This window comes from Sapajus apella, unplaced genomic scaffold (genome assembly GCF_009761245.1).
Source record: "Sapajus apella isolate SASKATOON/1434 unplaced genomic scaffold, GSC_monkey_1.0 scaffold143, whole genome shotgun sequence".
Classification (NCBI taxonomy): Eukaryota; Metazoa; Chordata; class Mammalia; order Primates; family Cebidae; genus Sapajus; species Sapajus apella.
The window spans coordinates 2,043,076-2,053,772 of record NW_022437083.1 but is presented as its reverse complement, the minus strand read 5'-3'; the positions used below and the strand labels follow the sequence as shown (position 1 = coordinate 2,053,772).

The 10,697-nt window shown below is 56.8% G+C and overlaps 1 protein-coding gene across 4 annotated transcripts in view; it reads left to right on the top strand.

Moving 5' to 3' along the window:
* The window catches only part of CCDC13 (coiled-coil domain containing 13), a 63,615-nt gene that overhangs the window by 21,675 nt on the left and 31,243 nt on the right, over window positions 1-10,697 (top strand). For all 4 annotated transcript variants that reach the window (XM_032264228.1, XM_032264227.1, XM_032264226.1 and 1 more), the window contains exons 6-9: window positions 1,666-1,782; window positions 2,921-3,025; window positions 5,418-5,579; window positions 8,520-8,696. In XM_032264228.1, the coding sequence (XP_032120119.1) occupies window positions 1,666-1,782; window positions 2,921-3,025; window positions 5,418-5,579; window positions 8,520-8,696 (561 nt within the window). The remainder of the gene's footprint in view (window positions 1-1,665; window positions 1,783-2,920; window positions 3,026-5,417; window positions 5,580-8,519; window positions 8,697-10,697) is intronic.

Here is a 10,697-nt window from a genome sequence, read left to right as displayed (position 1 = left end):
CCCGAGGTCAGGGTCACCCCCGAGGTCAGGGTCACTCCCGAGGTCAGACCACCCCCGAGGTCAGGCCACCCCGGAGGTCAGGGTCACTGGGGCTCATGGCACTGGAGATCTGACAGGAAGGGCAGGGGCGTGGCAGGGGGTGGAGGAGCATTGCTTCCCAACCCAGGGCAGATTCAAAGCCACACATTTAACAGGAGGAGAGACAGGCACCCAGCAGAGTGTGCAGGGATGGCGGGCAGCCAGGCAGAAGGAAGAGCACAGAACATAAATGTGCTTATGTCTCATGTAAGTTCCCAGTTGGCACATTCTGCTCACATTGGCTGTTCTCTTTAGCCCGATGGTGGTGCTCGGAGGAAGTGGAATGGGGAAGTGTTTTTATACCCATTCCATAGATGAGGACGCTGGGTGAGGCCGGGGTTTCTGGACCAGGTGTCCCTGTCTAGCTTCTTGGCCACTGGTTTTCAGCTGGGCTGCCCCGAGCCTCTGGGGCCATGGAACTTTCCAGACCCAGTATACTTGGATCTGTCTTTCACACCAGCATTCACAGGAGCCTTTGTTTATGCCTGCTGGAGAAAGCCACTGCAGGACCAGCCCTGCTGCGTGAAGTTCAGCCCCTCTCCCCTGTGGGGCAGCAGCAGAGGGCCCCGGCATCATTGCCTGCTGGGATGCTCAGCCTAACAACCAGTGTTCCTGCGGCCACAGTGCCCAGCAGTAGCAGCAGCTTAAATTGGAAGAGTCAGCCAGGGCAGGAGAAGGACGAGTGTTCTTTCTGATCCCACCTGTGTCACCCCAACCAGCTGAAGCCTGAAGGCAAATTGCCTCCCCTCTCTGGACCTTATTTTCATCAAGAAAGGGGTTTGAATGGGCTGACCTTGAAGGTCCCTCGTCAAATGTCTGTGAGTCACGGGAGTGTCTATTGAGGACCGAGAAGTAGTCAGCACATTTAAGAAAAATTTCTATCCAGATAGTTTAAATAAAACAGTGGGTTAAAAAAAAACGTTGCTGAGAGTTTCGGCAGGCAGTTTTCATGGGCTTGCTGCAGTTCTTCAAGCCACAGAGATGAGCTTTTGGAAATTAAAATGGGTCCTTATTTCTGTTCAGTGGTCACTGCTAGGAAAGAGAGCCCAAGGTCCAAGCTGACAGTTCTGGGAGAGGCGGCCCTGAATTAGGGTGCTGCGACTCCTGCACGCTGGGCTGCCTTCTGGGAATAACAGGGTTTCCTCTGTATTCCGAGTGACGGTGGCTTAGCTTCGATGTGGATCTCTGAGCACAGCGGAGGGTCCACACCCGGGAGGTGTCGGACGTGTGGTGCCACAGCTCTCTGCAGATGCCCCACCTCTAGGGCAAGTCCTGCATCCATGTGTGTGCAACGCTCTGCAGAAAGCCCAGCCCCAAAGCTAAGCTGCCAGGATTCAAATCCAGGTTCCACCTTGATTAACCAGTCAGCCCAAGTGGAGGACTGACCTTCCACCAGCCTCCATTCTGCACCTATGAGGGGCCTACCTATGAGAGAACCTACCTGACAGGACTTGGTGAGGATTGAATGAGTCACTCCATGTCAAACACTCAGCACAGTGCCTGGCACAGACTTGGGTAGATGGGGGCTATGGTGACTGTTCCCATGTCGGCAATAGTGACTACTTTCTCTCCTGTCCTTCCCCACAGCGGGAGACCCCAGAGGTGAAGGCCCTGCAGGACAGGCTGGCAGCCACCACCTTGAAGATGAGTGACCTCCGTAACCAGATCCAGTCTGTGAAGCAGGAGCTGCGGGTGGCGCAGAAGGTCTTTCAGAGCCAGGGCTGGGGCTTCTTATGTGGCTGGGGCTGGACTTGGGAAGAACATGGCTGGCACCGTGGGTTCCATTCTGGAGCCTGAGTGCCCAGCCCTGTGAGCACACTGCTTGCTCTGGGTCAGGCTCCACGTCCAGTCCTTCCTCCCACCAGCCCTCGGTCCCCACCCCCAGCACACATGCCCTTGTGATGCCTGCCCTGCTCTGGACTGAGTCCACCCAGGGAGAGTCCATTAAGCCTTCCCTGACTCCTTGTGCCCCAGTAGATCCTGGGTCTCCCCTTAATGTCACCCTTAACTTGGAAGGCTGCCAAGCCCTGCCTTCTGCCCCGCTGTCTGTAACAGAACATGAATAGGTTACTGTGTATTAGAGGACCCTTTCAAAGGAAAATGCTCAGACTTGGGACACAGGCCCAGCTGGTTCGTTATTTATTTTTATTTACATAGTGAATTCCCTGCTGCAACCACTCAGACTGGCCCAGATTTCCAAAACAGTGTTCTCTTGTGGAGGCGAGCGCCAGAGGCTTGGTGTGCTGGGTGGGGTTTCTGTGACAGCCTCAGAGGGGCCCAGGTCACAGGCTGAGTGTATTGTTTCTGCCGCAGATCCTTGAGGTTGGGAGAGTGCTGCCCGTCAACAGCTGCAAAGCTGGGCCCTTCCTGGACCACAGTGCCCCAGCTGACATTCAGTAGCCCACCTTTTGCTGCACTCAGAGGTCCACTTGCCTGTGGCTTTTCACAGAGGGCAGGGCTCTGTGGCGATGCGCTTCCCATAGTCAGAATTAGCTCAGCTCGAGGTGACAGCTGAGTGGGTTAGGGAAGCAGGTGTCGGTCAGCTTTGCGGCTCAGCAGTCCCAGAGTAGGTCAGGAGCAAGGGGCCCGATCTGGGCGTGGTCGGCGGCTTCTTGGTTGCTCTAAGCACTGCCAAGAAGTGCCAGGGATGATGGGTTCACTACTTTCCCAGGGAGAGCTGCCCTTGGGACATGGAAGACTGATCTTGGAGGGCTGCGCTCTGGGATGGAAGAAGGTTGTGTAGGTGAAGTCTGCTTCCAAGTGTGCTTGTAAAAAGGCAGCCCCGCCAGGGTCTGCTGGAGTCCTCTCTTTTGGCCACACTGAAGGCCCTGCCCTATTTCAGGTTTTGGCCAGCGAGGTTGGGGAAGGCATCGATGTCCAGCAGCTCCTGTCCTTGCCGGGGACCTGGAGGGGTCGGGCTCAACAAATTCTCGTTTTGCAAAGCAAGGTGGGTGAGTCATCAGACTTCTAAGGATTTAGAACATCCCAGAAAGACCTGCCCTGGCCCCTTAGAGACTTCAGCACACTGTACCCAGAAAAGGCCTTTAGGTCTCACAGTGTGTCACCTTCTCGCCAGCCAGCCTGATTTTAACCTGTTAGTTAATGAACAAGCTCGTACATGACACCACACGCCAGGCACCGGGGCTGCACAAACGCCGGCGCCTTTGGTTGATTTCTTTTACTCCAGGCATCTTCTTTTCCTAGTTCGTGTAAATTTGCGTGACTGTTGTAAGCTTTTCAGTTTTGTCCAGATGCTTGTAGTCTTTTGAAAGTTTAATTACCCAATAAAACTTAGCCTTGTCTCCCTCTTTATTATCTGAATGTTTTGGAGCATTCCAAAAGAGGCTGGCGGCAGGGGCTCGGGAGCCCCGCGGCTCAGATTCAAATCCCAGCTCTCTGCTCACCAGCTGTGTGACCTCAAGCAAGCTTCTTTAGCTCTGTACCTCAGTTTCCTCATCTGTGTAATGGGGATAACAGCGGTACCTACCCCACAGGGTTGTTGGGAGAGTTGAGTCGGTACTTGTAAGGCACGGAGCGAGCACTGCGTGAAGGTTACGTGTGGTTCTTTCACCTTTTCCCTTCGACTGAGAAGCCCGTGAGCAGCTCTGATTTCCACTCTTTGCCAAGCGTATCACCCTTGTTCCCGGGGACTTCAAGGGTCACAGTGGCTTTGGTCCTCGTGTCTGCCGTGGGGTCCTGGAAGCCAACATAGAGGGGGAACAACTCCAGGAAGCAGATGATGACCCATGCATGGCCTTGGGGTTGTAGACGCCTGAGTTGAGGTTTGCCCACTGGTCTGCCAGCTCGGTGGCCTTGGGCAAATCCCTTCATCTTCCTCTGTCTTCATCTTCACACTTGTGAAATGGGGTGACACACAGTGTTGGCCGCAAGAAGACAAAACAACTTATTACGTTGTATGTCGAATTCTTAAAGGCAACAGTGTTCTTTAAGCGGAATTGCCACACAGCGACACACGAGGGCACTGATGGGTGCTGCCAAAGCCGTGCCCCCGCCCTTGGCCGGGGAGCCTAGCCAATTGTGCTTCCTTTCCTGGCTCAAGTTTACCAGCGTTGTTCCGCCATTTGGTTGCGTTGACGCAGAAACCAGGGTGGGAAGGACCCTAGGAGTTGTCTGCTTCTACCCCAGGGTTACCAGGGCGATAAGGGCATTGTTCTGTGGGATGACATCTATCCGCCACTTGCCGAGAGCTCACGCGGGCCAGGCTGTGTTGATGGCTTCACGTAGACCGTCTTGGGATTTTACAAAGTTACCTAATCCTAAAAATCACCTTAGCACTTAAAATGCAGATGCCGAGGCCCTTCCCCTAGAACTCTAGTTTGTTGATCTGGAATGAGCACCAAGATAGGTCAGTCCAAGAACCTCAGAGGATTCCCAGGCTCAGACAGCCTCACATGACAGTGCTACGCAGGGCGTGCTCTTAGGTGAGGGAGCTGAGATTCAGAGAGGCCACCCATCTGCGGTCACACGGTACATGAGGCTTTGAGCCACTCTCTGCTTCCAAACCCTGCGTAACCTCTGCAGTACCTCCTGTAAGTGACCTTCGCCTCCTGAGGGGCCTGCCCAGTCTTAGGTGGTCTGTCAGTAGAAAGTTCCTCCTTGCCTGGCAGTTTGGGAGGCTGAGGTGGCCAGATCACTTGAGCCCAGGAGTTCAAGACCAGCCTGGGCAACATGGTGAAACCCGTCTCTACAATATATATATGTGCATGTACATATATACACACACACACATATGTATACACACAAAAATATATATATACAAAATTAATTTAATTTTTGTATATATATATTTGTGTGTATGTATATATACAAAATTATATGTATATATATAAGTGTGTATATATATATATATATATAAATTATTATATACAGTGGCATGTCCCAGCTGCTCAGGAGGCTGCGGCGGGAGGATTGCTTGAGCCCAGGAGGCAGAGATGACAGTGAGCCACTATTATACCACCGCACCCCAGCCTGGGCGACAGAGCAAGACTCTGTCTCTAAACAAATGAAATAAGAAAGTACTTTCTTGAACTGAGAGCTGCCATCCTATCCCTCCCAGGCTCCTGGGGCCACAGCTGTGCTTCCCAGCCTCAGACAGCCCCTGAGAGACAGTGATGTTCTCTTTTTTCTAAGCTGAACTTGCCTGGTGCCTTCCGCTGTGCTAGCTCAGGTCACGCCCCAGCCCTCGTCCTCCTCCAGTGGGGCTTCCACAGCCATCTGGAGATGCGGTTCCGTCTTCAGTCCGTGGGGTCTCTGATCACTTGTGAGTAGCAGGGGCTGGCTGCAGACCCACTGTGAATGACGGGTTTTACCACCCTCAGGTTCGAGAGCTTGAGAAGCAGCTGGGCCAGGCCCGGAGCCAGCCTGCAGGAACAGGCAGCGATGAGTTGTCTGTGTGCCCAGACCCACGGAAGCTGTCGGCACAGGAGAAACACCTGCTGAGGATCCGCAGCTTGGAGAGGGAGAAGCAGGAAGGCCTGGAGGTAACGCTGCCCAGGGAGGAGCCAGCCGGGCTGTGGGAGCGGGAGGTCCCAATGCTGCCTGCAGGGCTCAGAGCCACCCTTCTAGGCAGGAGTCGCCTGGGGACCTGGGTCACCTCCGCATGTTCCTCACATCCTGTCAAACCAGCCTGAGGTGCCTGACTGGGGCCTCACTGTGAGCCCATTCAATCAGCTTTGCTTGGCCCCATCCTGGCTGTTTCGGAGACGCTGCACCTGAAATTCTCCCGATGTAAAGGGGAGAGGGAGACGGTCACGGCCCCAGAAGTGTGAGAGGGTTGGATGCGGCTTCAAGGAGGACAGTCCCAGGCTGATGAAAGAGGTGGGCAGGCTGCACTCAGCGTTGGGGGCCGCGTCTCACTGGCTGCACTGGGCACTTTGGAACTCTAACTCTACCGGGGTTAAGCAACAGAGGCGTTATCGGTCCATATGAACGAACAATCCAGAAGGGGCCTGGCTTCAGATGCGGAGCGGGGCCTTGCTGGCCACACCACCAGCTCCCGGGCTGGCGCCGCTCTCCTCCACAGGGACCCTGGCTGGTCCCAGCTTCCCCCTCCAGTGCAGCCTCCACAGACAAAGGACTTCTCTGTCCAAATAGTTCCAACAAAGTCCTAGAACTGAGTGTCTTCAGTCTAGCTTGGGTCATGTGGCCATCCCTGGGTCCATCCCTGCGGCCAGGAGTACAGGGTGTTTTGATTGGTCAAGCTTCAGATACCTGCCCCAAGGTTTGGCGGATGAGTTAGCTTCCCCAAACTTGCCGTGAGAGTGGGGAGTGGGGGCCGCTTTAAAGAAGGCAGCAGAAGCAGCAGGAAGAGGTGCAGGCAGGCCACACGACAGGCCCACTTCCGTGGCCCTGGCAGCAAGGTACCTGACCGTGAGGCCTTGCCTTTCCATCAGGAGACTTTTGCCTGTGAGCACCGACTCTGGGCCAGGCCCTGTGTTAGGAACGCTGTGACCCTGGCCGCGCTGCACCTCCCACACTCTAGACCACCGAGGGCCAGGCCTGCGGGCCTTTTGTGCTGGCCGGGACTTTTGGCCTGTGTCTTGAAGGCTGTGGAGAACCACCAGAGGGTTTTTGTTTTTGCTTTTTTAGGTGAAGTCTTGCTCTGTCGCCCAGGCTGGAGTGCAGTGGCATGATCTCGGCTCACTGCAACCTCTGCCTCTGCGGTTCAAGCAATTCTCCCGCCTCATCCTCCCAAGTAGCTGGGATTACAGGCACCTGCCACCACGCCCGGCTAATTTTTGTATTTCTAGTAGAGACGGGTTTTCAGCATGTTGGTTAGGCTGGTCTCAAATTCCTAACCTCAGGTGATCCACCTGCCTCAGCCTCCCAAAGTGCTGGGATTACAGGCGTGAGCCATCACACCCAGCCCACCAAAGGGTTTTAAGTTGTGGAGGGAGGTGTTCAGCTGTCCGTTTTGAAAGGTCACATGGTTGGAGCAAGAGGAGGAATGGGTGGGAAGCGGAATGGGAGGCGGAGTGGTGATCCTGGAGATGACCGAGGACCTTCGCCGAGACGGTAGACTGTTGTGGAAGGGCCAGGCACCGGGGGCTGTGTGCACAGACTTCCCGGGGCTCAAGGAAGAGAGAGGGGGAGGAAGAGTCCTAAAGGGCTTCTAGGGAGTATGGCAGGTGGGTAAGGGAGGCAGGGTGGGTTCAAGGGGAGATAGGGAGCTGAGATTTGGAGCTGATGGGTTTCAGACGCACCTCACTTGGACATACGCGCTCGCACAGTTCAGATGATGTTGGGCAGTTGGACTGACCACAGGCTGCAGCGGCGGGAGGAAGGAAACGGCTTCCTGCTTGCGTTCCCTCTGTCAGGCACCCGTGGGAGTCTGGAGTGTGTAGGCAGGAGGGCAGCCGGTGCGGAGTGCCCCCTGCAGAGGGCTTGCATCCTGTGGATTCATGTTTGCTTCGCATTTCTATAATTCACTTCGCCAAGGACATGAAAACACTTTTCCAGCAACGAGTCACCCTCGGGACCAGGCAGCGGATGTCACCCACTGCCCGAGCTCCTCCTCGGGCCTCCAGCTTATCTCTAGGGTCCACTCGCCTCGCCCCCACCGCGCGCGTTCTGCCCAGGGCCTCTGCCCTCCCCTCCCTCCTTCCATCTCTGCTCAGATGCCACCTGTGCAGAGGCCTCCCTGACCGTGGCAGTGAGCCGAGATCATGCCACTGCACTCCAGCCTGGGCCACCCTCTCGACGTTACTGTTTCCCGCTTTCAGATTCGCGTCTGTCACTATGTGGTGTCATCTGTCTCCTCCGTTAGGGTGTCAGCTCCTTGAGAACAAGGACTGTTTTGCTTTTTGCTGTCCCCCGGCATCTGTAAAGCAGTACTCAGCCCATAGTAAGCCCTCAGGAAACCCTTGGAATGAAGGGGTGAGTGAGGGAGAGACTCCAAAGACAGGTGCTGCGCTGAGTTTCCAGCTGGTAGCTGACAAACTGAGCCGTGCCAACTGGTCACGGAGGACGTGGGGACAGACCCTCCCTTCTCATTCCGGCTCCTGGTGGGGCGAGGTGCTGTAGTGGGAACCCAGCCTAGCACTTTTTCTGAAGTGCGGCTGTTCTCCTTTCCCCAGCGTGGGAAGGTTCACAAGCAGCACTGGCCACGCTGTCTGGAGGACACACGCAGTTGGCCGGCTTCCCTCTCAAGTGCAGGAAGCCCGCGTCTCGGGCGGAGGTGGGGAGTGCTGTCATTCGTCAGTGCTGTCATGTGCTGGGGCGAGGGTGGGGGCTGCTGGCCACCTGATGTCCCTGAGAGGCCTGGGCTGGGACCCAGGGCCCTGGCTGCAGTGACTGGCTCTGTGGCCTTCAGCAAGCACCCCCAGCACAGCCCCAGGCCTTGCCACAGAGTGGGAGCCAGGGAAGACGTGGCCAAGGCCCCACACAGCCCTGCTGCCCATGCCCTCACTTTCTATTTACAGAAACTTGCCGGTGAGCGCGACGCCCTCCAGAGAGAGCTTGAGGAGCTGAGAAAGAAGTGTGAGGGCGTGAGGTCTCGGAACAAGGTGCTGGCGAGTGAGGTGAAGACACTCAGGAGTCAGATGGGGACCCTGGTGGAGAAGGGCCGGCATGACGACGAGCTCATCGACGCCCTCATGGTACGGCCCCACCGTTCAGGCAGGGTGGGAGCCAGCCCGGTTCTCATTGATGCCCTCGTGGTACGGCCCACCGTTCAGGCAGGGTGGGAGCCAGCCCGGTTCTCATCGATGCCCTCGTGGTACGGCCCTGCCGTTCAGGCAGGGTGGGAGCCAGCCCGGTTCTCATCGATGCCCTCATGGTACGGCCCCACCGTTCAGGCAGGGTGGGAGCCTGGGGTGGGAGCCAGCCCGGTTCTCATCGATGCCCTCGTGGTACGGCCCCGCCTTTCAGGCAGGGTGGGAGCCTGGGGTGGGAGCCAGCCCGGTTCTCATCGATGCCCTCGTGGTACGGCCCACCGTTCAGGCAGGGTGGGAGCCTGGGGTGGGAGCCAGCCCGGTTCTCATCGATGCCCTCATGGTACGGCCCCGCCGTTCAGGCAGGGTGGGAGCCTGGGGTGGGGGCCAGCCCGGTTCTCATCGATGCCCTCATGGTATGGCCCACCGTTCAGGCAGGGTGGGAGCCAGCCCGGTTCTCATTGACGCCCTCGTGGTACGGCCCACCGTTCAGGCAGGGTGGGGGCCCGGCCTGGTTCTCATCAACGCCCTCGTGGTACGGCCCACCGTTCAGGCAGGGTGGGGGCCTGGGGTGGGGGCCAGCCCGGTTCTCATCAATGCCCTCATGGTATGGCCCACCATTCAGGCAGGGTGGGAGCCAGCCCGGTTCTCATTGACGCCCTCGTGGTACGGCCCCGCCGTTCAGGCAGGGTGGGAGCCAGCGCTGGTCCCCAAAGGATGGACCCCAGCCCTGGCCAGAGGGAGCCCTCAGTCACCCCTTGATGCCACCTATGTAACCCTGAAGCCCGCTGCCTCCAGATGGCCCCCAGCACAAAGCCCACCCCAGGGACAGGAGCAGCTCAGAGAGACCGACTACCTGCAGGCATGTGGGGGGCTGTGATGGAGCAGCACCAGGCACAGACACTAGGCCTGTGGACCCCAAAAGAGACAGAACCTTACTGGGGGAGGAGGTGGGATTATGGCCTAGGTTATTCTTCAGCAGGAATGACAGGGACGAGAGGGAGCTGGTACCAGTTCTTGTCTCTGTCATGGGACAGAGCCCTTCCCCTTCTGGGCACTTTATAATGCTTAGTCCCCAAGGTAACTTCTAGGGTCATGTATTTTAATCCCACTTCACAGATGGGGAAACTAAGGCTCAGATTCATTACATAACTCACCTGAGACCATACAGCTGAGTTCCAGCCAGGTGTGCTGGTGTAAAACCTTCCTTGATGGGTGAGGCCACACTGCTGTCCTAAGCTGACAGCTTGGGCTTTTCTCTCTGGGACCCAAGGCACCAGAGTTTGGTGTCAGATTCCAGGTTGTGCCTGCAGGCCTCGGGGGGTGGTCATGTCTGGCGTGGCTGGGCTGTTTGGGGGTGCTGACTCAGGTCATGACCACTTGACATGGCAGGGTGGCGGCCGGGCACAGAAGACCTGAAATCTAGGCCTGCCTCTGCCGATACCTTACTGTGTGACCGTAGGCCAGTAGCCTCCCTTCCCTGAGGCTCAGCAGCCAGCTTTAAAAATAAGTTTCAGGGCTGGATGTCCTCTGAGGTCCCTGCATGTCACCTTTCTTTGTCATTGAAGGTGGCATGATGAGAGCTGCAAACTAGCCCAGTCATGCTGGTCAGCAGCAACATGCCCTTGGGCTCTCTGGGCCTCAGTTTCCTCTGCTCTGAGGGGAGGACAGCAGCCCCCCTGTTCCACACCACTGACCTTGTCCTTTCTGCTGGCCTGGGCAGGAAGCCTTTGCCTGGAGTCTCCTGAGGGTATTTCCTTGGGATGGGGCTTCAGTCGGGTGCTAATGGGTCCCTGGCAGGGTAGTCTCCCAGCCAAGTGGGATCAGGCTTTCCTGTGAGCTAAATACCTCCCCCAACCCCATTGATAGGTGAGGACCACCATCTGATCTGCTCCCCCCCAACCCCATTGATAGGTGAGGACCCACCATCTGATCTGCTCCCCCCCA